The sequence below is a fragment of the Sapajus apella genome, unplaced genomic scaffold (assembly GCF_009761245.1).
Source record: "Sapajus apella isolate SASKATOON/1434 unplaced genomic scaffold, GSC_monkey_1.0 scaffold66, whole genome shotgun sequence".
Lineage (NCBI taxonomy): Eukaryota > Metazoa > Chordata > Mammalia > Primates > Cebidae > Sapajus > Sapajus apella.
In genome coordinates, this window is record NW_022437006.1 from 8,637,618 (window position 1) to 8,659,651 (window position 22,034).

Here is a 22,034-nt window from a genome sequence, read left to right on the forward strand (position 1 = left end):
AAGATACATGTTTTGGTAATGTATTTCCAAATACGAACTGTTTTGAGAATTTGCTCATGCTTCTGATTTTTTTCTAGGCTTCCTATGTAAAAAATGATATAAATTTATACAAACTTCTGAAAAAATATGGCTTAAAAACTCAAATGTTAATGAAATTAACATATATCTTTTACAATGAAAAATGTGTTAATTCAGCCATATTAGGAAATATAATAGTTTGACATTAATAATAAATGCCAACTGTGCATATGGCTAGCAAGATAATCTTTTTTCTAACAAAAACAATCTCTATTACTTATACTGTAACAGTAATAAAATCAACTTAAAAGAAATCAACCAACCTCAATCCATTTGAAGTTACTTATGAAGTAAAACAACACTCATGCAGGCCTCATGCTTCATTTTTGTCATTTTGAAACAACACATATTAAAAAACTACAAAAACGCTTACGGATGCAACTTAAATTTATATTCATTTAACATGTCACTAAAATAATTAAAATCTCATCTCATGTTTTGATCTGTGGCTAAGAAATCCATTATTTTGCACACAGAAAAAAAAAGCATTTATCATCAAAATGTCTGATCTCTTCTTTGATACTGCAGCATTTTTTTTCAGCTTTGCCATTTGTTACCAACTTTTTCCCAGTTATAAATATTTTAATTTGATTTAGTCAGCAATTACTTGTAGGGGACTGTCAAATCTTTTAGGGTTATGCTTTAAAGCATTACTGAAAGATTTGCTTTTAGTATAATAAGACAGCTTTGCATAGTAATTAGATCATCAGACACATGTTTGCTGAGGTTTAGCAATTGTGTAATAAATACAATATGGCAGTGATAAAGCTGTAAACCTTGGCACATAGCTTTAGCTTTCTAATACATTTTATTGAGTTACCCAAGAAATAATCACCCTGCTAAATCCAAGTTAAACACCTGATGGAATATTAGGATATTTAATTAAAAATGAAGTTATGCTGTACATGTGAGTGATTTTACACAGTGGCTAAAAAGAATTCCATGAAAAATTAATTTCACTCAGTAAAAAGCACACACATTGCCCTTTTGTGAAGTTGGTAAATGAACGCAACCATTCCTACTAAGATACACATCATGCAGTAACAGAAATGAGGGCAGGGTGTTTCAGAAGAGACTTCAGCTAAAGGAACAAGGGTTGGTAAGTGCAACATTAAGATTGTCTTTCAAAAAGCAAGTAAATCCTATTATTTCATCCTCAGTGATTCCACTGTGATGGCTCAACAGATGGCCACTGGGGTTGCACAACAATTTCCTTTCTAAGCTATCAGGCAGCATCCAACTCCAGCAGGCCAAATTTAGGCCATTCTTATACTTGGAAATCTTGTCAATCTGAATGCATTCTTTATCTTTGGAGAGAAAAACTGCCACAGTCTTTGCTGTTAAAGATAACAGGGTTACTTGGAGGTTGAAGGTGGCATAACAAAAGGCACAGACATGATGAAGGATGACGGTATGATGAATTCCTGGGATGAAGCATGGTGTAAGAAGAAAAGGAAAGCAGGAAGAAAGGATGAAAGACAAGGAGGGAACAAGGGAGGACAGGAAAGAGAGAGGAAAAGAGGGAGGGAAGCAAGAAAAGAGGAAGGAGTGAGAGAAGGAGGAAGGAAGGAAGGAAAAGAGAAACACTGGGCTAGAAACCAGACGACCTGAGCTCTAGAATGCAGATCTGGATCAGCAATAAAACACCTATATAAGCTACTTCACCTCTCTGTGACTTGATTACCGCATCTGCCATATGAGAGTACAGGGCTAGATAACTCTGAAAGTTTCAACTAACATTCAAAAAAGTCCAGCAAATATGGAAACAGCCACACCATTTTTGTCCTCATCATTTAATTGATCACTCATATGTGTATTCATTTATTCACCAAATATTTATGGACCAACTGCTAAGATGCAGACCTTATACTATTTCATAATGATACAAAAGCAAATCTGATACACCTTATACCCTCATGAGATTCACTGCCTGGGGTGGGAGTGAGGTGAGATGGCAGAAAAACAAGAGGGTAAAGTTGGGTGGATACGCAGGGCCAAATCCTGAAGGGCCTTACATATCATGTTAAAAATGTGGCCTTTATCCTGAGGGCAATGGGGAACATGAAAGTTTTTTCAGCCTAAAGTGATCAGGTTTGAGCTCTTATATTCTGTGGATATTGGACTAGTCAGACAAAAACCTGAAAGTCCCCAACAACAGTAGCAATGGCCAGAATAAAAAGAAATGGGTCCTGGCAAAGACATGAAATCAAAAGGATCTGACTGGATGTGAAAGAGGGCAAAAGGGAAATGATTCCCTGATGACCGGCTTAGAGGACTTCATGGAAAAGGCTGCTATGTGCTGAAATAAACAAGTAAGGAAGTAGGAAATGAGGATTCAGGTTTTGGTGGAGGATGGTAAGTGGGAGGCATGAATCATGAAGAAAATAATGGTGTTTGGATTTAAGGCCCCCAAAGAAACATACTGGGATGCATTCGATAAAAGTCCTGGTTTGGGAGCAGAATGACCTTTGTATCAGCTTCTAACTTTGATGCTAGAAAAAAAAAGTTAAACACACCGAACCCAGTATTTCTGTATGCAAATACAGATAATAACTGCCTTAGAAGAGAATGGTGAAGAATAAAGTGATGTATAAAGGGTTCAACACACAGAGAAGTTAAGTAACTTGCCCAAGCAACATAAAATATAAACAGTACAACTAGATGTTGAGTCCACATCTGTTCTCAAAGCCCTTGGCTGCTACAGACAGCTATTTAGAATTAGTCTGGGATTGTCTTCTTATAGACTGAAGGTTTAAGGATAATGAAATGTTCTCAAGCTACATGTTCTCTTGGGTTATTTTTAAAACCAGTCTTCAATATTTCATTGCCAATATTAATTTTATACCATTCCAGATTTCTGCAATCTTGTGATATTTCTTCCTAGTGGAAGAATGCTGTGCAGGATAGTGCATGGCTGCTATTCATCCCAGATTTTCTGGGACAGCTTTTATTTCAAAATTTCACACCATTATTCTCACACCATTGAAATGTCCTGAAAAAGCCAGTATTTCTGTATCGAGCCTCTATACCAGAAGCAGCACAAAAATGCTGTATTCAGGAAGCCTTGTCACCAGAGGCGCTGATGTGCAGGAGGTCCACAGTGCACTTTGATGTGTAGGGGCATACTGGTGGAAAGCATGCCATAGAAACATAAGAAGACTATTGCATTAGAGGTGCCTGATTTTGATTTAGTATTTCATAGGGTAATTACTCAAAACCTGTATTTCTCATAAGTTATCAATCTCTATAGGTGACTCGCATGCATAATACATTAGGGAACTTCTGATTTAGGAAATGATCCCCTTAAGAAAGAGTCCCACATATCAAAGATAGTCACTATGCATTTTCTGTCACAGACTTTTGAAATCAATTAGTCACGGAAGTTTGAAAAACACCACTTAGCAGTACTTGTGGAAAGAGATGATCCAGTGATGCAAGCCCTTTTGTGAGCATCTTTCTGTGCACAGTAGCAGTTTCTATTCAGTAAAATGTTCACTTCCCAAATGAAGCAGAACATTTTCTGTCTCACATTCTGGTAAGTCAGTGTTTTTATTAAACCAGATGACTCTGCAAGTGGAATAGAGGCAGAGCATGTACCGTATCTATTGCACTGAGATTTATGAAAAGCAATATGAGATGGCAACTGTCAATTGCCAGTGACAGCAGCTTTCTTTTAGGAAGAATAACCTGACTCTCTGAGGTCATTGCTATTGGAACCCTCTGAACCCAAAGCAACCAGAACCACTACTAGTATGATTTTAATTAGGACTTAATACTCAAAACATTTTTTTAAATTCCCAAGATGTGTTTTTCATTGAACAAAACATTCTGCTTTAGGCTTATAAGTTATATATAGACTATATATTGTTTTTTTTTTTTTTTTTTTTTTTTTGGGGGGGGGGGGGGGGGTTTTGCTCTTTTTACCCAGGCTGGAGTGCAATGGCGTGATCTCGGCTCACCGCAACCTCCGCCTCCTGGGTTCAGGCAATTCTCCTGCCTCAGCCTCCTGAGTAGCTGGGATTACAGGCACGCGCCACCATGCCCAGCTGAATTTTTTTTATTTTTAGTAGAGACGGGGTTTCATCATGTTGACCAGGATGGTCTCGATCTCTTGACCTTGTGATCCACCCGCCTCGGCCTCCCAAAGTGCTGGGATTACAGGCGTGAGCCACCGCGCCCGGCCCCTATTGTTTTTAAAATAATTTAAAAATTTGTAATATTCATGTCCATCAGAAAGAATAAGTTCAGAAAGCATCTGGATGAGAAATAATTGAGGAGTAGAAAACTTTAATTATTTTGTAGATAAATAACTATTAATGATTAACGAAAGGGCCAGATAAAAATTTATTAAAAATTCCTAATCGTGGATGCTGGAGATAGTATGTCCTAGGCACTCAATTGGCCATAAGTTGAAGTCTAGGCTTTAGTATAGTCATATAGATTCCAGTAAAAATGGATTCCAAATGAGTAAAATGAACTATGAAGTCATAAAATCCTGGGTAATTCCACACATGCTTCTGAAAAGTTCAATATGCTCTAATTATAATAGCTGCAAAACCTTTCTAGAGTGAGTGACTTTGGGGAATCGCCCAGTGAAATGCATCACTAAAATTTCCCACCTCCCTCCCTCCTATCACTTCCTTATTAATAGCTCCACGCTTTGAGAGCCCACTTGAAACTTGAAACATTATTTTCCTCATGGATTACTTTATGTATTGGTGTAAAAATTCATTTTCTAGAAGATGAAATGATATTCTTACCCGTTTCACAGCTGGGTCCAGTGAAGCCTTGTGGGCACGCACACACATTAGCGGCAATACAGGCTCCTCCGTTCCTACAGCCATCTTTGCAAAATGCTAAAATAATTCAGATACATTATTTTAGCACTTTAGAAGTAAGTAGTTTAATAAACTCCAAACCTAGCTTTTCATTATCCTCTTGGAGATGTGAACATCAAATTATAAAAGCTATTATAATTTTGTATTCATGTATTTCCCATACATGTAAGAAACTTTAGCACAACTTGTAAAACAGTACACTTTCCAATGTTAAAGAGATATTTCACCCATAAAACAAAATATTGAAATTTATTTGAACAACAAACAGTAACTTTACACAATAGGAAGTACATTAAAATTCAGATTTCTTCTCATTGCAACAATCCACCTTGAAAATAAACCTGAAAATGGCAGCTATCCTAGATGGAACGAACCACCATCTAAACAACGAGACCATGAAACAGGAAATGGTTGAATCCCATGAGGCCCTGACCATTTTTCACACTGGCCAAAGTGCCAAAATAGTACGAAATGTTCCATCCTTCAAAAATGTGTAAGCCTGTCCTGGCAATGAATTAACCGATAGTAAGAAAAAGTCATTAGAGTAGTCTTCAGGGAGACTCTTCAATTCCTCTGCTAAGGATAGGTCAGAATCCAGGATCAAGGGCAAAGACAATGCATAGCCTGTTTTATTAGAGTGGTTTTGGGAATGAGGGAAGTTGTTCTGTGAGTAGGAAGCTGAACCATTGCAAGGGAGCCAAGGTCTGAACCATTGCAAGGGTGATCTCTTGAAATGTGCTGTCTTGGAAGAAGTGCAGAAAAGAAGGAGAGAAGAGCAAGACAAGTGAGCACAACAAGAGAAGACGAGAAAAACAAGATGGATGAGACTGAGCTTATTCTTTGGCTCTATAAGGCTCAGCAGCTGCTTCCTCAGCTAGACAAAGTCTGTAAGGAGTGAATTAGACCAGCTTGTTCCAGACATTGAGGCAAAAGTTTTTTTCTATAGTTTTCTAGCATGTGCTTCCTCTGGTTAGGTAGAAGATACCTTGACTCAGAGTAATAAAATGTAGAAATCTGAAATTCTAGTGATGAATTAAAGAAATGGACCCAAAGAGTTCATTTGGCTTTGTTGGTTTAAACCTCATAAGTGATAAAGAATATGTCTGCCGGACCATGTATATATTTTCACTGGAGTAATTGGCAAGGTTGCAGCCTGTTGATACTGCACAGAATTCAATGATTCAGCTCCTACATTTAAACTACTTATCTCTCAGCTTTTGTCCATTCCCAACTAAGACATCCACAGGAACTGAACAGTCTTAATTAAGGCAACCAGTAGTCCTAACTTCCAGAAGGAATTTAGAGATCCTTGAAAGTTTTTCTTCTTTCAAATACAAGAATTATCTGTATCTCTTCATAATTTTCAGAATTCTTTATTCTATGAACTTTCTTCTTCATTCTAAATAGGAATTGGAATCAAACATAAATAAGAGAAAAGCTTTAGGGCTCCTAAATGAAACCTTAAGCCTAAGCAAACTCTCAGAACATCCAGATGATTTGTGGGAGGTCCTAAGTACTTAGTTATATTGTACTCTCCCTCATCCATTGGAAATACATTTCAAGACCCCCAGTGGATGCCTGAAACCTCACACAGTACAGAAATACACACACACACACACACACACACACACACACACACACACACACACACGTTGTATATATAATATATAAATACATAGTATGCATATATATATATATACACACACTATGTAGTTTTTCCTATACAGACATACTTTGATAAAGTTTAAAATATAAGTTATACATACTAAGAGATTAACAACAGTAGTTTATAATAAAATAGATCAATTTTATAAAAAAATGCCAGCATCACTACTTGCACAATGGCACTTTGGGGCCATTGTTAAGTAAAATAACAATTACTTGTTTTTGTTTTACCCATTTTGAGTTAGTTTGTGTACATGATAGTTGTTTTGTTTTGTTTTTTGGTGGAGATGGGGTTTGCCGTGTTGCCCAGGCTGGTCTCAAACTCCTAGACCCAAGCAATTCACTTGCCTTGGCCCTCCAAAGTGCTGGGGTTACAGGTGTGAGCCACCAAGATCAGTGAAAATAAGGATTACTTGAATACAAGCATTGCGATGCCTCGACAGTGTATCTGATAATCAGGAAGACTGCTAAGTGACTAATGGTGGCCAGTAGTAGACAGTGTGGATACACTGGACAAAGTGATGATTCACATCCCAGGTGGGATGGGGATGGACAGTGAGAGATCTCATCATGCTACTCAGAATGGTGCAGAATTTTAAACTTAAGAATTATTTCTAGAATTTTCCATTTAACATTGTCAAACTGCAGTTGACCATGGGTGACGAAAATCATCAAAAGCAAAACTGTGGATAAGAGGGAACTATCATACTATACTTTACATTTTAAAAGTTTAGCTTTTCTCAGGATTTGTTTGGTTTTTCCAAGGAAATTTTTGTGGGATTTGAATACCCAAATAAATAGGCTTTCTTCAAAATGACCTACACTAATGATTTCCATGGAGTGTTGAAAATCAGAGTAACCTTCGGCCCACCCATCTCTTGCTACAGTGTATTTTTGTAGACCAGGCTTTAAGACCCATGCTCATAAACCACTGCATTAACAGCCATTTCTTGTTCTTTCCTACCTCACAAAGACACAGTATCATAGCAAACTGATTTTAGTGAACCCTGAGATAACGAACATAGTATATTTGAGAAATCAGCAGTTCTTCAGCTAAAAATGCCTAAATTGGATCAATCATATGACATCATAAAGGATGTAAACATTATACTATGGGAGTTTGTAGAGTTTCCAGAAAGATCTTCTATTTCCGTTGGCAGATAGGAAGGAAAGAGGGCAGTGGGGGAAAGGTGAGTTAATGGATTGTGGTGAGCTACAGCTGTATAGTCCACTGATGAAAACAGAAATCTGAGTTCAACAGGACATTTAAAAGAATTATCAATCGACATTAACAAACCAGCTAAAATAGGAAACTATAAAATTTAGAGAATCAGTATTTTTAGTTAAATAATCTTCCACAGTAGTGTCTGACAGCTCACAAGAAAGCAAAGAAAAACTGTCAGACTGACCCAAAATGGAGGTGATTCACATGGTAGCATAACAAATAGGTTGACAGCGCTGCCAGAAAAATAGCTATCATGATATATGCATGTTTGGGCTCAAAAAGAAACACCTGAAGCTGGGAGAGTGGTAAATCCGATGAAAAGGAAGATTCAAGGAAATTGAAGATCAAAAGGTATAGAAAGAACAGACTGAGCAAACTGGAAGAGGAACTTGGGATTAGACAATAAAATGTTGAAGTTTAAGATTACCAAGATGGAGCAATTCTCCACAAAAACGCCCAGGATGTGATGACGGCTGTGGTTTGCTAGAAAGGAACAGAGATGAAAACCACTGTGGCTAAGGTCAAGGAACATTAGGTCAAATGAGCTGAATGGTCAAATGAGTCAAATGGTCAAATGAGCTGAGTTATACTGAAGTAACTCAGGAGGGTGTCAAGACCTGAGGGAAAGACTATGAGTCACACATCAAAGCTTTTGATGTCTGTAGGATGTACCTGGAAGTTACATAACAGTAATGATAAAGTGTAGCGGAAGGTAGAGATGGATTGCATTATACATAATGGAAGAGACATTGACATTTAAATCTTTTACCTTTGCATGTTGTTCCATTCCCTGTATAGCCCGGCTTGCAAACACAGTTGTGTCCTCCAACAGTGTTGAAGCATAAAGCATTTTCATCACAGTTGTGCTGATTTGTGATACACTCATCATGTTCTGGAATGAGAAATACAATTTTGTTACTCAAAGTTATAGTTCCAAAGCTAATATATTTTAAACTACACCTTCAATCTTGGTTATTGCATGGTAAATTATTTCAACCACAGATATAACAAATTATAAATTACAGAAGAGCTCAGATTTTGAAGTATTGTATACTCCTCTTCATGTACATACAAGTCCACACATCCACAAACACTGAATGCAAAAGAATTTGGACAAAAGACCTACCAATGGTTGGAAGAAATAGAGAGGGGAGGCAATGATGAAGAATAATTCTAAAAGTAGATTCCAAAGTCAGCTGTATATAGTTAATATTTGGGGAGTTACTCTCATGAAATAAATCTGCCACCTAACTCATCCCTGTAGCATGTGAAGGACGACAGGGAGGATGTGAAATTGTATTGCTTTGTGAGTCATGACCTGTAGGAAAATAAGGCTCAAGTTCTAGGAGTTAGGTGCCTGCTGTTAGCACCTGTAGCCACACTTGCAGGCCTAAAGATACTTATGCAAACTGTCAGGGGAATATTGGATCTCTTTAGTAAGTTCCCTCACTCTGCAAAGAAAGTATCACAAATCTATTAAGACAAACTTGCTTTTGTAATATGAGTAAATACAATCATTAGAATATGTAATCAATACAGTATCTGCTCTCACTGCTTATAACTTGAAACTCTAGAAAGCATTGAATTTTTTTATCCTTCCAGTACCCCTGTGGGAGAGGCAGAACCAATGTCATTGCAACCATTTTAAAGGTGACTCAATGGTGGCTCAGAGTGTTTACATAGCCTGCCCAAGTTCACAGGAATATCAAGTAACTTCAGAATTCTAGCTCAGCATTCAGCAAAGACGTAAATGTAAGGAACAAATACAGTGAACATGAGAAGGCAAACAAATCTAACATCAAAATCAAGATGAGAAGGTAATGAAATATGAGAAAATGCACACAAATTAGTTCAGCCATCTAAAATCCCTACAGTGGCACAACTTAGTACTCAGTCTCTTACATCAATATTATTCAGGCCTAAAATAAAATATATATTTTAATAAACTACATTGATTGAGCCATTAATTCCATATGATATAAATCATGAAATCAATGAAATATTTAATTTTTACTTTAGAACTCTGCATTCCAGATATTATAATGATCATACATCTATAACTTGTCTTTGGCATAATAGATCTGTAACTTGTAATATATCTATAAATTATCTTTGGCATACACAGTTAAGATTAGACTAAAATCACTTACTTCAACTACTAAAATGAAATGCCCATTGGTTTATTTTTAAAGATAAAAATTAACATTCTGCTATGACATTTTATGTCTCATTCTATATAAGCACAAAGTTATGATAGCTTTAATTATAACCCTGTAATTAAATTCTTAGAGATTATTCCCAATAATCCTTTAGAGGAAAGAAAAATTTCATTCACTAAGATTCTAGAATTGCACAAATGGATAACTTATTTTCTAAATTCCTGGCAAAATAACCCAAAATTGTACAAAATTCTATCTTTATTATCTAGTATAACAGAAAATTTCATAGTTTTTATAAATTCATGCTTACTATCAGTAGCTTAGAAGAGAACTAGATTATATATGGGTCTCCTAAGTGAGGCTTACCCTTGGACCACCATAAAATTTCAGAAGGGCTAGAATGGGCAACCCACCTACCTTTGGGTTCTGCTGCCTGAAGCAAAATAAATCTACACTTTGAATCTAGTTTGCACCTGCTGCCAATTTTCTTCCCAGTGCAATTCAAAGTGCCACAGTTAATCTATAAATTTCTATGTGGACAGCTGTAGGCCCTTAAAAGACAGCTGCTGATTGATTTGATGCTGTTTTAATCCCGCCTTGGTTGTCTTTTTAATTAGACCATACTCACCAGGCAGAGAAAGGACCTAACAAGATTCAGTTTAGCATCTAGTATGATAATGTTTAATAAACGCTAAATAATTACACAACCTGGGAACTGATTTCCTCTGTTGTCATTTACTCTCATGGTTACTGAAATGAGAAAGTGGGATCCTAGGCAATTCAAAGGCAAATACAGCTCTGAAGGCTTTAAATGCATCCATGCCTTTATATATATTGCTTCCTGTGGCTGAAGTGTCCTTCCCCACAGATTCTCCTGGAAAACTCTTACCATTTTCAAAGATTACAATAAAATGTCATGTGTTGTGTAAAGGTATCTTAGTCTCCCCCTCCTACAGAGTTAGGGGCTACTGTCTATTTTCCCTAACACCATACACCAGGTTCTGTTATTCTCATTTTATGTTCATTTCTCTTTAGTTCTCTATTCTTAAGCTCCACTCTGGGACTGTGATTTTTTAAACCAGAATTTTGTATTTTTCTTTGTGTCTCATTTAAGCATGCAAAGAGTGTTTCTTGAATAAATAATTGAATGAATAGATGAAGCAAGATAGGAACTACTTCTGTTGCCATCATTCAAGACAATATAGTTTGTTCAATTATAGACTACATGCCAAACACAGAGCTCTGAAAAATCGGAGCTGGTTTTTCACATTGATTTTACTATGATGCAGTTTTAATTTTGCATATTTCAAATATTAAGATAGCAGGACATCTTTTGAAAACAGAAAATAATAACTCCTTTACACTATCATTTTAAATCTTTTCACACTACTTAAAGTTGATTATCGTTAAAATTTATGAACTAAAGTAAACTGTGAGCTTAGGAAAAGCGTTTTTAAATGCCTGTAGTCCCACAGAAGATTTGATAATCCTTCACAAAAACAGAATGTAAATGAAGCAAAGAGCAAATATTCTGTAAAGTCAACTCAATAAATAATTAATTATTGGTGCTCCATTTCCAATTTTGGTCAAATGTCAATTTCTCATCCTTTCTCTGAGTCACACATCCCTGAGGACTCCACCATCAAATCACTAGTTCACGTCTCCACTTCTAACACTTTCTCCAACACTTCCAATATAGAGTAAGAAAAATTAAATAGAATGAGGGAAATTCTAAGGAAAAATTTAAATCAATATTATGTTCCATTGTTTAAGAAAATCATGTCAGTACGTAATAGTGAATAAATTTCAAGGTTTATGTCCCATATATTGAAAGGTGGACATTCAGTTCTGATGTTTGGATTATCCAATCCATAAGACTCAATACTATCTTCACGTCTTCAGTAAAAAATTTATTGTTTATATGATATGACAATCCAAGTAATAGCTCGAAGTGAAACCAAATGCATCACTTTCTGACTCTTCTTCATCAAAAATATCAGCACATGGTTATTTTAATCAGAATTTAATTATTCTTTATGTCTGTGAATTTGATATTTAAATGAAATGAATAAAAGAAAGAAAGATATTGAAGAAAAACACCATTACTCAGCAATACTAATAAGAAGTAAGTTGGATGTCAATCACTATGAAACATTACATATAGAATCTATCATTGTACAGTGATAGCTAGAAAAGATTTTTTTCTGTGTGTCATAATTTCTTTGTTCGGTATCTCCACATGCAATAAAAACCTGATTTTATACTACTAATAATGAGACACAATATAGTAAAGTTCCTCCACCGGGAAAAAAAAGTAACAATATACGCACTTGGATGCCTTCAAATGCAGACATTATATATAACAATAATACTTGGCGTTCACTGATTAACCCCTAAGTTAACCTGGGTATGCTAATGTATCTAAAATCATTTTAAGATTCCATATCCAACAGTGTTATCAGTCATAATAACATGAACTTAAAATGAGGTTTAAATTTGGTATTCATATTGAGCTGTTTGCAGAATGAATGTGCTCCTAGAAACAAATTAGCTGCTCTAAAATTCACAGAGCTCTCCTCACTGTGATTTCAAAATAGATGTACAATAGAGCATAACCCATGTTCTATTAAAAAATTTCAGTATAATACAAAATGCAAATACTGCAGAAAATAGGAGTGAAAAGTCATCGTTTAAATGTATCTGTATTTAAATTCAATTTAGTATATTTTTCTTCAATATCTATTTAGTATTAAAATATTTGAGGGTTAAAAATGATTATAAGGGTAGCTGCCTTCAAAAAGCTTACACTTCTTAGTTGAAGATATAAGACAAAAACACAAAGCCTTTAGTAAATGGTTTCATTATGAGAAATTGCTAAAGCAGAAAAGTAAACACTGCTTACAGAGAGCTGCAAGAGATCAAGAGAGGATCTGGTTGGGTCAGGTAGGTTTCCAAGAATGACTTCTTGCAGAATGAAGAATTTGACATGTATATTTTTTTACATGTGATGGTGAGGGCAGGTGCAGATTCCAGATTAATATACCATTCACGTAGTTTGTCTCTTTTGTTTTTGGAATCTCGAGGCCCTTATAAATTTGAATCACACTGAATAATTTATAATAATCATAGCTACAATTCAGTGCTTACTACATACCACATACTTTGTAATATGTATTATCTAATTTAATCCTTATATTAACTAGAAAACATTATTACTACAGAAAATTAAACTTGACTTGGAAAGGCTAAGTGAGCTTGCCCAAGAACACACAGCTAGTAAGTGGTAGAGCTGTGAATTACATCTGACTCCAAAACTCAGCCTATTGATTGCTATGTAATAGAGTTGCCCAACATATTTAATGCTTGTTTTTCGCAATCTACTCCTTTTTATTCTGGTGTTCTTCTTTGTAATTATCCAGAGGTTTTTAATGTTTACACAGCTTAATGTCTTTTTGTTGTATGTGAAGTATTCTGCTGCTTTACAGAAGAAAAGGCCGTTATAATCTTTTTTACTATATTTATACTTCTTTAAAAACACTGTCCAAAAGGAGTCTTATTAGAATTATAGCACTTCTAGCCGGGCGCGGTGGCTCAAGCCTGTAATCCCAGCACTTTGGGAGGCCGAGGCGGGTGGATCACGAGGTCAAGAGATAGAGACCATCCTGGTCAACATGGTGAAACCCCGTCTCTACTAAAACTACAAAACATTAGCTGGGCATGGTGGCACGTGCCTGTAATCCCAGCTACTCAGGAGGCTGAGGCAGGAGAATTGCCTGAACCCAGGAGGCGGAGGTGGCGGTGAGCCCAGAACGCGCCCATTCCCCCCCAGCCGGGGAAAAAAGAACAAAACCCCGTCTCAAAAAAAAAAAAAAAAAAAAAAAAGAATTATAGCACTTCTTAAGGCAAAGGACAGACATCACTTTCTGTTCATACTAATACCCACATTTTCACAAGGTAGAAAGAAGTTTTTAAAAGAAAAGGATAACAACAACATGTTCAAGTTCAAATACCGGCAAAACAAAGTAACCAGCTCACAGAACTTAGACTCTGGCACTAATTGCCCGCACTTAAAAATCTCTTGAAGCTCAACATTAAGTCAGTTTGGTAAACAGACACCTTCTCCTCTAACACCAGTCGTCGGGCCCTAGAAACATTGCGCACTGTGCTGGATAATTCTGCTTCATTCTACCAGCAATATCCTAGATCCTCTAGCTCACACCTTTATACACTAGATTCTGCTTTTCTGGTAACAGAACATAACATACTTTCATAGTCAGCTGACTACCCTCAGAGAAAGTTTCTTCTCTGATGTATTTCTCCAGCCACAAGAAGATGCCTATCTTGCATCTTCTACTCTTCTGTTAAAATTTGAAAATGTTGGAAAAACAGCAGCTATAGTAACATACAGGTATAAGTTTCACAAAGAAAGCTGCTTCACTTTCCCTAACTCAAATGTTTTCTGGAATATACATTTCACATGAGTAAATTCTCTCTTAGATTCTAGCAGGATATGGCCCTAAACATAGTGACAACCAACCTCTAGTCTTCACTATCATCTGATTACTAGAAACCTGAGAACAAGCTCCCTTAGACTGAATGCTACATAAGTCAGTCTTAGAGCAGAGAATCCTATAGAAGAGGTATGAATTGCTTGAGTAGCTTATAACAACAGTATAAAACTACATGTATAGAAGGATGGTTTATCCAAAAAATATATGGCTGCTTAGTCATCTTCCGCTAATACTCCTGTAGACTAGATTGCTTATCTTAAGATATCAATGGGTTTTACAGAAGTTCGTCCATAAGCATCACTTGTAAGTGTCCCCACCAAAGCAATATGTAGTGACCTGCACTGGTTTGTGAAGAGCGTATGAATAACATGGCCCGTGGATCTGCAACACTGAGACCCCTTGCTTTATTCCAAAAAGAATGGCAACAACAATGAATCCTCAGATAAAATATACTCTCTCTCTTAGGATACTAAACAACTCTCTGACCTGTCCACAGAACCTCAGTACCTTCACAAGGTAATTGTTCTACTGCAGAGCTTTCCAAAATGAGTACAAGCTGAGTGTAAAGAACGTTCTATATTACAACTCCACAATTTCCAGATGGTTTTAGGTCTATAAGAAAAAAGTGGTACTCCTTCCTTCCTTCTCCCTTCTTCTTTCCTTCCCTTTCACAGATATTTAGCAACCTGCTATATGAAAATATCGTGTTATAATTCATTAGATGATTTTAAATGTCCTTGATCAACTATGCTGTAACAGGACAACTAAATTTGAAATATAAAGTAGAAAATAAGAGTAAACTATGTACTATTGTAATGAACAATTGCAGGGAGGCCGTGTATATAGTACATATTATAACTTCCAGACAGGCTAGTTTTAGATGCCATTTTATCCTAGTTCTCTGGATTTGAGAAAGCTAAGCTTTCAAAGTTTAAAATGAGGAAATTAAGATCTACACGAAAGAGTAGCTCTGAAGAATAAATTTAAAGGATGAATGTAAAATTGCTGGCAATAATAAAGACGCTCAAAAAATTACTTATTATCTACTTCAGTGGACAATTTCTTTTGCTTTTATTAGATAGATATCTTCTCTTTTCCATTTCATTTTAATTCTGTGGAGAGAGCCTAAATGTCGCACAGTGTTTGCTCTCCTCACAATCTTTTCTCAAATCAAATATATTTTGGACATTTTTCTGGTTTCCAAAATGCCACTAGTGCCACTACTTTCAATGATTACATCAAGGGAAAAGTGCCTGCTGACATATTGTGCAACAGCTATTCATTTTGTTTCTTATGATTACCTTATTTACTCACTTTACATTACAAAAAAATTTTACTTACTACCATGTCATTTTAACAGAAATCTATTTTTTTTTTTTTTTGAGTCGGAGTTTCGCTCTTGTTACCCAGGCTGGAGTGCAATGGCGCAATCTCGGCTCACCGCAACTTCCGCCTCCTGGGTTCAGGCAATTCTCCTGCCTCAGCCTCCTGAGTAGCTGGGATTACAGGCACGCACCACCATGCCCAGCTAATTTTTTTGTATTTTTAGTAGAGACGGGGTTTCACCATGTTGACCAGGATGGTCTCGATCTCTTGACCTCGTGATCCACCCGCCTCGGCCTCCCAAAGTGCTGGGATTACAGGCGTGAGCCACCGCGCCCGGCCCCAGAAATCTATTTTTAATGCTACTAACGTGATTGCCAGAAGTCATACTATAAACTTGTTTGATGCCCACATCAGTAGCAAATTCTATAAAAGTCATTTTTAACACTAAGGCATTTTTAATTCACTATTTAAGTTTCTTGTTCACTGACCTCACCGATTCAATACTGACTTCTTGTTATTCTTCAGTTTACTTGGCAACTAGACATTTGTTGTGATTTTCTTCTCCTGACATGCTTGGTTGATTTTCTTCTAGTCTTTTCACTTATGCTTAGCCCCCTTTCCTAATCCTTATTTGATCAAGAATCTTAACAACCCAAGCATACTCAAGTTTCCTCCTTTTCTTTATAGTAATTTCATAAGGTAATCTAAATATTGATTTTATTACAAAAACATGTTTTATAATACTTTGTGTTTCAACAAATAAGCTTTGTCTGAACACATTGAAGGGCACTAAAAATCTTACAACCAGATAACTTAGATTTGCTTTCTCAACACATGATTTTAAGGTTTCTACTATATTATTCTAGTGCTCTGGAGAGTGCAAAGATCGATAATCTGTTATCTATGACCCCAAGGAACTTCTTAACTACTGGAGGACTGGTGACACAAATAGATAACTAACTATGATATATTATAGAAGTTGTTTAGTGCCATAACAGAGAAAATAATAATAGTAACAATGACAGTAGCTAAATTTTTAAGTGCTTACTACAGACTGTAAAGCACTTTGCTAAGTGTTTTATATGCATTATCCCCCTTAGTCTTCACAAAAGGCCTGCTCAGTTAGGTATTATTTTTAATTTTAGTTTACAAATGAGATTACAGAGCTTGCTTGGAGCAATTAGGTGCTTTGTCCAAAGTCACATAGCTAGAAAGCAACAAGGCAAGACCTTCAGTGCTTTAAAATATACAACCTGTAAACAAAACTCTCATGAAGCTAAAGCTCAAAGAGAAGGGCCTGGGAAAGCATTACATGGGAAACAGGCTGAACAGGTGGCTCTTGGAAGACAGGAAGTATTTTTAACAGAAAAGGATAAAGATGGGAAAGAATGCCACATCAGGAGAAAACACAGGTGCACAAGATAAAAGCATGGGGCATAACAGGGCCCTCAAGTACTTGAGCTGGCAGATGATGATGACTAAAAGAGAACAGTAAGGAATAAGTATTGGTAGCGTCCAGAATACAGCACAATTTTATTTGATGGGCAAGAAATAGCTGCTTCCAGCTGTAGAAGAAAAGGTGGCATGAAAAAATTAGAGTAAATTTGCAGGAAAACTAATCTAATAGTAAGGTGCAGATGAGGACAGATTAACTTTCCTTGACAAAATGGGCTTCTCATGTTAGCAAGTTAGCATTTCTCTCTGTTTTTAATCCCTCTTTCTTCCTTTTATTCTTCTCCATTCGAGTCAGATTATTCTTGGAGTTGAGACAGGAGTCTGTGCAACACTGAGAGAAGAGGAGAAGAATGAGAAGGGAGAGGAGGATAAGGAAGAAGAGGAGGAGAAGGATGAGGAGGGGTGTTGATGACAAAGAAAACAAAGAAACAGTGCTTATCACCTGCCAAGCACTGGGCTAAGTACCGTATACATGCAGCATAAGGAATTACTAAGGACACTGGAGGAATCATTAGGAAGTTTACGGCAAAATCACAAGATTTGAATCCCTTAAGGCATGAACCATGTCTTATTTATTTTATTCATTTTATTCATCCCTATGCTTTTGTGAATTAAACTGTTTTGAATAGGGGGTCTAAAGTATAATGGACAAAATGATGGAGAAAGGAATAGATTTGTACTCCAAATTTGGGCTCCAAAGTGAATCAATATTTGGGTCAAGAGGAAGAAACACTTTAGATAACTTAGGTTTTCCCAAGTTAAACTGGGAAACTGGGAAGGTGGTGATGAGATGAATGGTTATAAGAGGGCCTCTTATTTTTAGGTATTTTGTTATTCTTGTTCACCTGGGTTTTGTTTTGTTTTGATGACAGAGAAAATATAATTAAAAAGTGAAAATATAAAAGGAAGGACCACCTTAGGTGGTAAATAAACAAAATTTACTCTATTGATGGTGCTCATAAACCAAATAAACACTGTTTTCACCCCAAATCTTCTTAACAACCACCACTTAGATGACAACTTAGGTCTAATTCATCACCCCCAACATCCAACACAAAATGACTGGCACAAAATTGGTCTCCAGTGAATATCTGTTAAGGAATGTATTATTGATTCTAAAATGTGTGTCAATCTAACATGCAAAACATTCAGAGACCTGACAATGCTGAATATTCAAGGTATTCCAGAATGGGAGTCCTGTGGTATCTCTTACTGTCTCTTCAAGTCCTTCCCCCATTTCCATCCTCAGCACATTACTCCACCAACGACCTCACAGATAAATGCTCAGGTCATCAGGAAAGAATTCCTCATATTTCCCATCCACAGATAAATATACAGCTAAATCCATGCTTAAGTTTTTCTTCCACCCCAACCAGGAATCTGGGGGTCACCATAGACTCCTCCTTCCCTTCCTCTCACTCCACACATTCATCCAGGGGCCAAGTCAGCTGGATTCTTTTTTCTTGAAAGTCCTCATTTCTATCCTCACACCTCTATCTTCTTTGCTCTGCAGGTATCCAAAACTGGGCACTAAATAGTTCTTGTTTGGATTAGTGCAACACTGTCTCCAGTTTGGTGCATTTTCAGACTATTATCAGGATAACTTTTTATAAAATCTAATCTGTGATGACAACACTGTCTCCAGTTTGGTGCATTTTCAGACTATTATCAGAATAACTTTTTATAAAATCTAATCTCCTTTCCTTCTGCCCCACCATTCCTCCCCACTCTCTCTTCCTATCTCTTACTTTTGCTATTGGTGGCACACCATTGTTTTTACTGGCCATCAAGACACCACATCCTCATTAAAGCTTTCATCATGTCCCTATGCTTTCACCAAACTGCACAATGATGTACCCACTGCAACTTTTAGTAGTAATATCATTTGTTGAGACTCTACTAAAGGCCAAGTCTTTCACATGTGCTTCCTTGCTTCCACATGTGCTGTTCTCTGCCCAGAAAGCCCTTTCCCATTTTCTTTGCTTAACTCTTCTACTCACGTCCCACTTATATCACACAGAACCTCCTTCTTCAGAAAACCTTTGAAACTCTCTGCCTCATTTAGATGAGCCCTGTAGAGCCTTGCGTTTCATTTAGTTACAACATTTGAAAGCCAGAATGTGAAGTGGTTAGGTGAAAGGACTTTGGAGTCAGGCTACCTCAGCTCAAATTCTGGCTCTTCCTTTTACTAGCCAGAATTTGAGGTCTTAGGCAAGTTAGTTAATCTCTTCAAGCCACAGACTCCTCCTTTATAAAATGAGTCTAAAAAGAGTACAGAAGTAAAATCCCCCACAGAATCTGCAGCCATACTCAATAATCAAATATTTTGATAGTAAAACTATGACCAATCAAACCAAATGGGATCAATAAAAATGCAAAATAGCCTCACATCTAATCAAATTTTGCTGCTAAATGAATTTTTAAAAACAAACATTTCAAGTACCTACATTCTTCATGCAGATTTACTCATTGTTATTGTACTTAAACTTTTTTTTAACCACATCCATATAGAACTTCTTTGAAATCAAAATAATACAAAACAAAGAAAATAAAGTAAATAAATATTTGATGGTCAAAGCTGTCCAGATTGTTTGGAGTTCAGATCTGTACATAAGGGACTCTGGATATGCATGCCTTTCATGGAGTTATGTGTGGTACCATCTGGAAAGCACTGAGAATAATCCTGGTGTGCATAGTGCTTCATGAGTTATTATTAGACTAGCTATCATCATGCTGCCAGGGATTGTTAACTCTCTTACCTGTCCCTCCATAATCAGTATTCTTCTTGAGACAGAAAATGTTAGTATAGATCTTTGAAGCCTCACATCTTGCCATAACACTTGCCACATTTTAGGCCCTTGATAAATATGGATGAATCAATGACAGGTTCCAATATATGCAAAAATCAACATTTTTCAATTTCTCAGAGTATTTCACATCCAGAATTCATTGCACTCACTCAGAATCCCTGTAACACGTGTGAAATTTAATATTTAGAAAAGTGTCTACACACTGCTTAAGAGATCATGATGCTTAACTTCACCAATGCAAAAGTTCAAGTTTGTTGCTCCTGTGTTTTCATGTCAGTTCTGCCCCTAAATTTGGCAAGAGGCATGTTTTTCCATCTATTGACATTTATTTCAAAGAAAGAAAAGACTTTCACTAGGCTAGTGAAAATCTCTGCTGGAGAAAAATATCACCTTCACTTAAGCCTATATGATCTGTTCTTTTTTTGAAAACTTTAAGGCCTACTCTCCTTTAATATCTACAAATAAATAAGATAAGAGAGTACACTCAACAAACTAAACCAAAATGAAATATAAAAGATAACTTCTGAAATATACAATTTCCTAAGAAAAACAACCATAGCATTCCAAGATAGACAGTCTTTCCAATGAATTTTAAGCTATTTGATTTCCACAGTTGGATCAAATACTATTTTCTGACCTTTAATCTTCCAGCATATAGAAAATAGAATGATTTCTCAGATTTTAGAGTGATGAGACTATGGGGCAAAAGAAATCCATCAGTGTCTTCATTCAGGGGCTTAATTTTAAAATGAGTTTCATTACAAAATTTATCTTTCTTAGAGTATGTTATTTTAATACCTCCTGCAGCAAAATACAAGATGTAAGACAATTTCCTATTCCAAAGGATTACATACATTGTGCTTGATAAAACAGGAAGAAGCATCTAAATGTATCTTTTGTGCACTTTTATTTCATGCTTCTGTGTTTACTGCATTTCAGACTATTTAATTACCTCTAACAGTTTAGAGATATTTTTAAAGATCCTTTAAAATATCTTTAAAGATCCTTTAATATTTTTATTTGCAGTGGTGTGTTTATTGATGTTATAAACATGTGTTAAGGTCTCCTGTGCTTAAATTCGAGTTGTGGTCATTACAAGACGAGTAAGGCAGAATTCTCATCCTCAAGATATCTATAGATGTTATTCCCTCAAAATACAATATATACAACTGTATTTCTTTATGTGTGCATATATGTGGATATGTGTGTGAATACATAGTATATATGAGTGTCTATGTATATAATTTCTATGCACTAGACATAGATAGATAGATAGATAGATAGATAGATAGATAGATAGATATTAAGTAGCAAGTAATGGCTAATTTATACCCGGTTTTGTTTGCTGGAGTGGCAGAAATCAATTTAGAAATATAGTGAAATATTTTTTTCTGTTATTCCAAAAATCTTTTTTTTCCCTAAAATACAAAAGGACATTCGCTTTTGATAATGTGGTTAGAGTGCCTCCTCTTTTATTTTTTCAAGAATTTGAAATGGATTTTATTCTAAATCTCACTCTGAATCATTCACTTTTACTTGATAAGTTTTCTTAAACTGCTGTAATTCTTCTCGCTGTTCCTCACAGAGGGGAGCTCTTGCCCACAGGAATCACTGAAACCTTTCAGAGGAGTTTAAGAAACACTTTAACGTCAATTTATCATTCTCCTTCCCCGGTGGTTTCTCACACCAACAAGCTAACTCTTCACTTCTCCTGATGCTTGTCATTTTTCCTTATGTCTTTGGCCTCTAGGATCCCAATTAGACTGTTGCTTAGACATGAATAGAAATCTGACCCAAAGACCAGAAGAAGTGTAGTTTAAGAAGCAACTGAATGACAACAAATGGGGATTGATTCTGATGCTTTACTTTCCCTTCTCTTTCCACTACTTGCCTTCTTATATCTGTTTCTCGCCCTTGCTTCCCAGTTGCAAGTTTTATTCACATCTCTCTCCAATTTATTCATTTCA

At 36.2% G+C, this 22,034-nt stretch overlaps 1 protein-coding gene across 1 annotated transcript in view; it reads right to left on the minus strand.

Annotated features, from left to right (window-relative positions):
- Positions 1-22,034, minus strand: part of NELL2 (neural EGFL like 2) — a 365,165-nt gene that overhangs the window by 95,276 nt on the left and 247,855 nt on the right. Inside the window, exons 15-16 of the mRNA XM_032248374.1 lie at positions 8,576-8,698; positions 4,839-4,934 (exon numbers count right to left, since the gene is read on the minus strand). Coding sequence (XP_032104265.1) covers positions 4,839-4,934; positions 8,576-8,698 — 219 coding nt within the window. The remainder of the gene's footprint in view (positions 1-4,838; positions 4,935-8,575; positions 8,699-22,034) is intronic.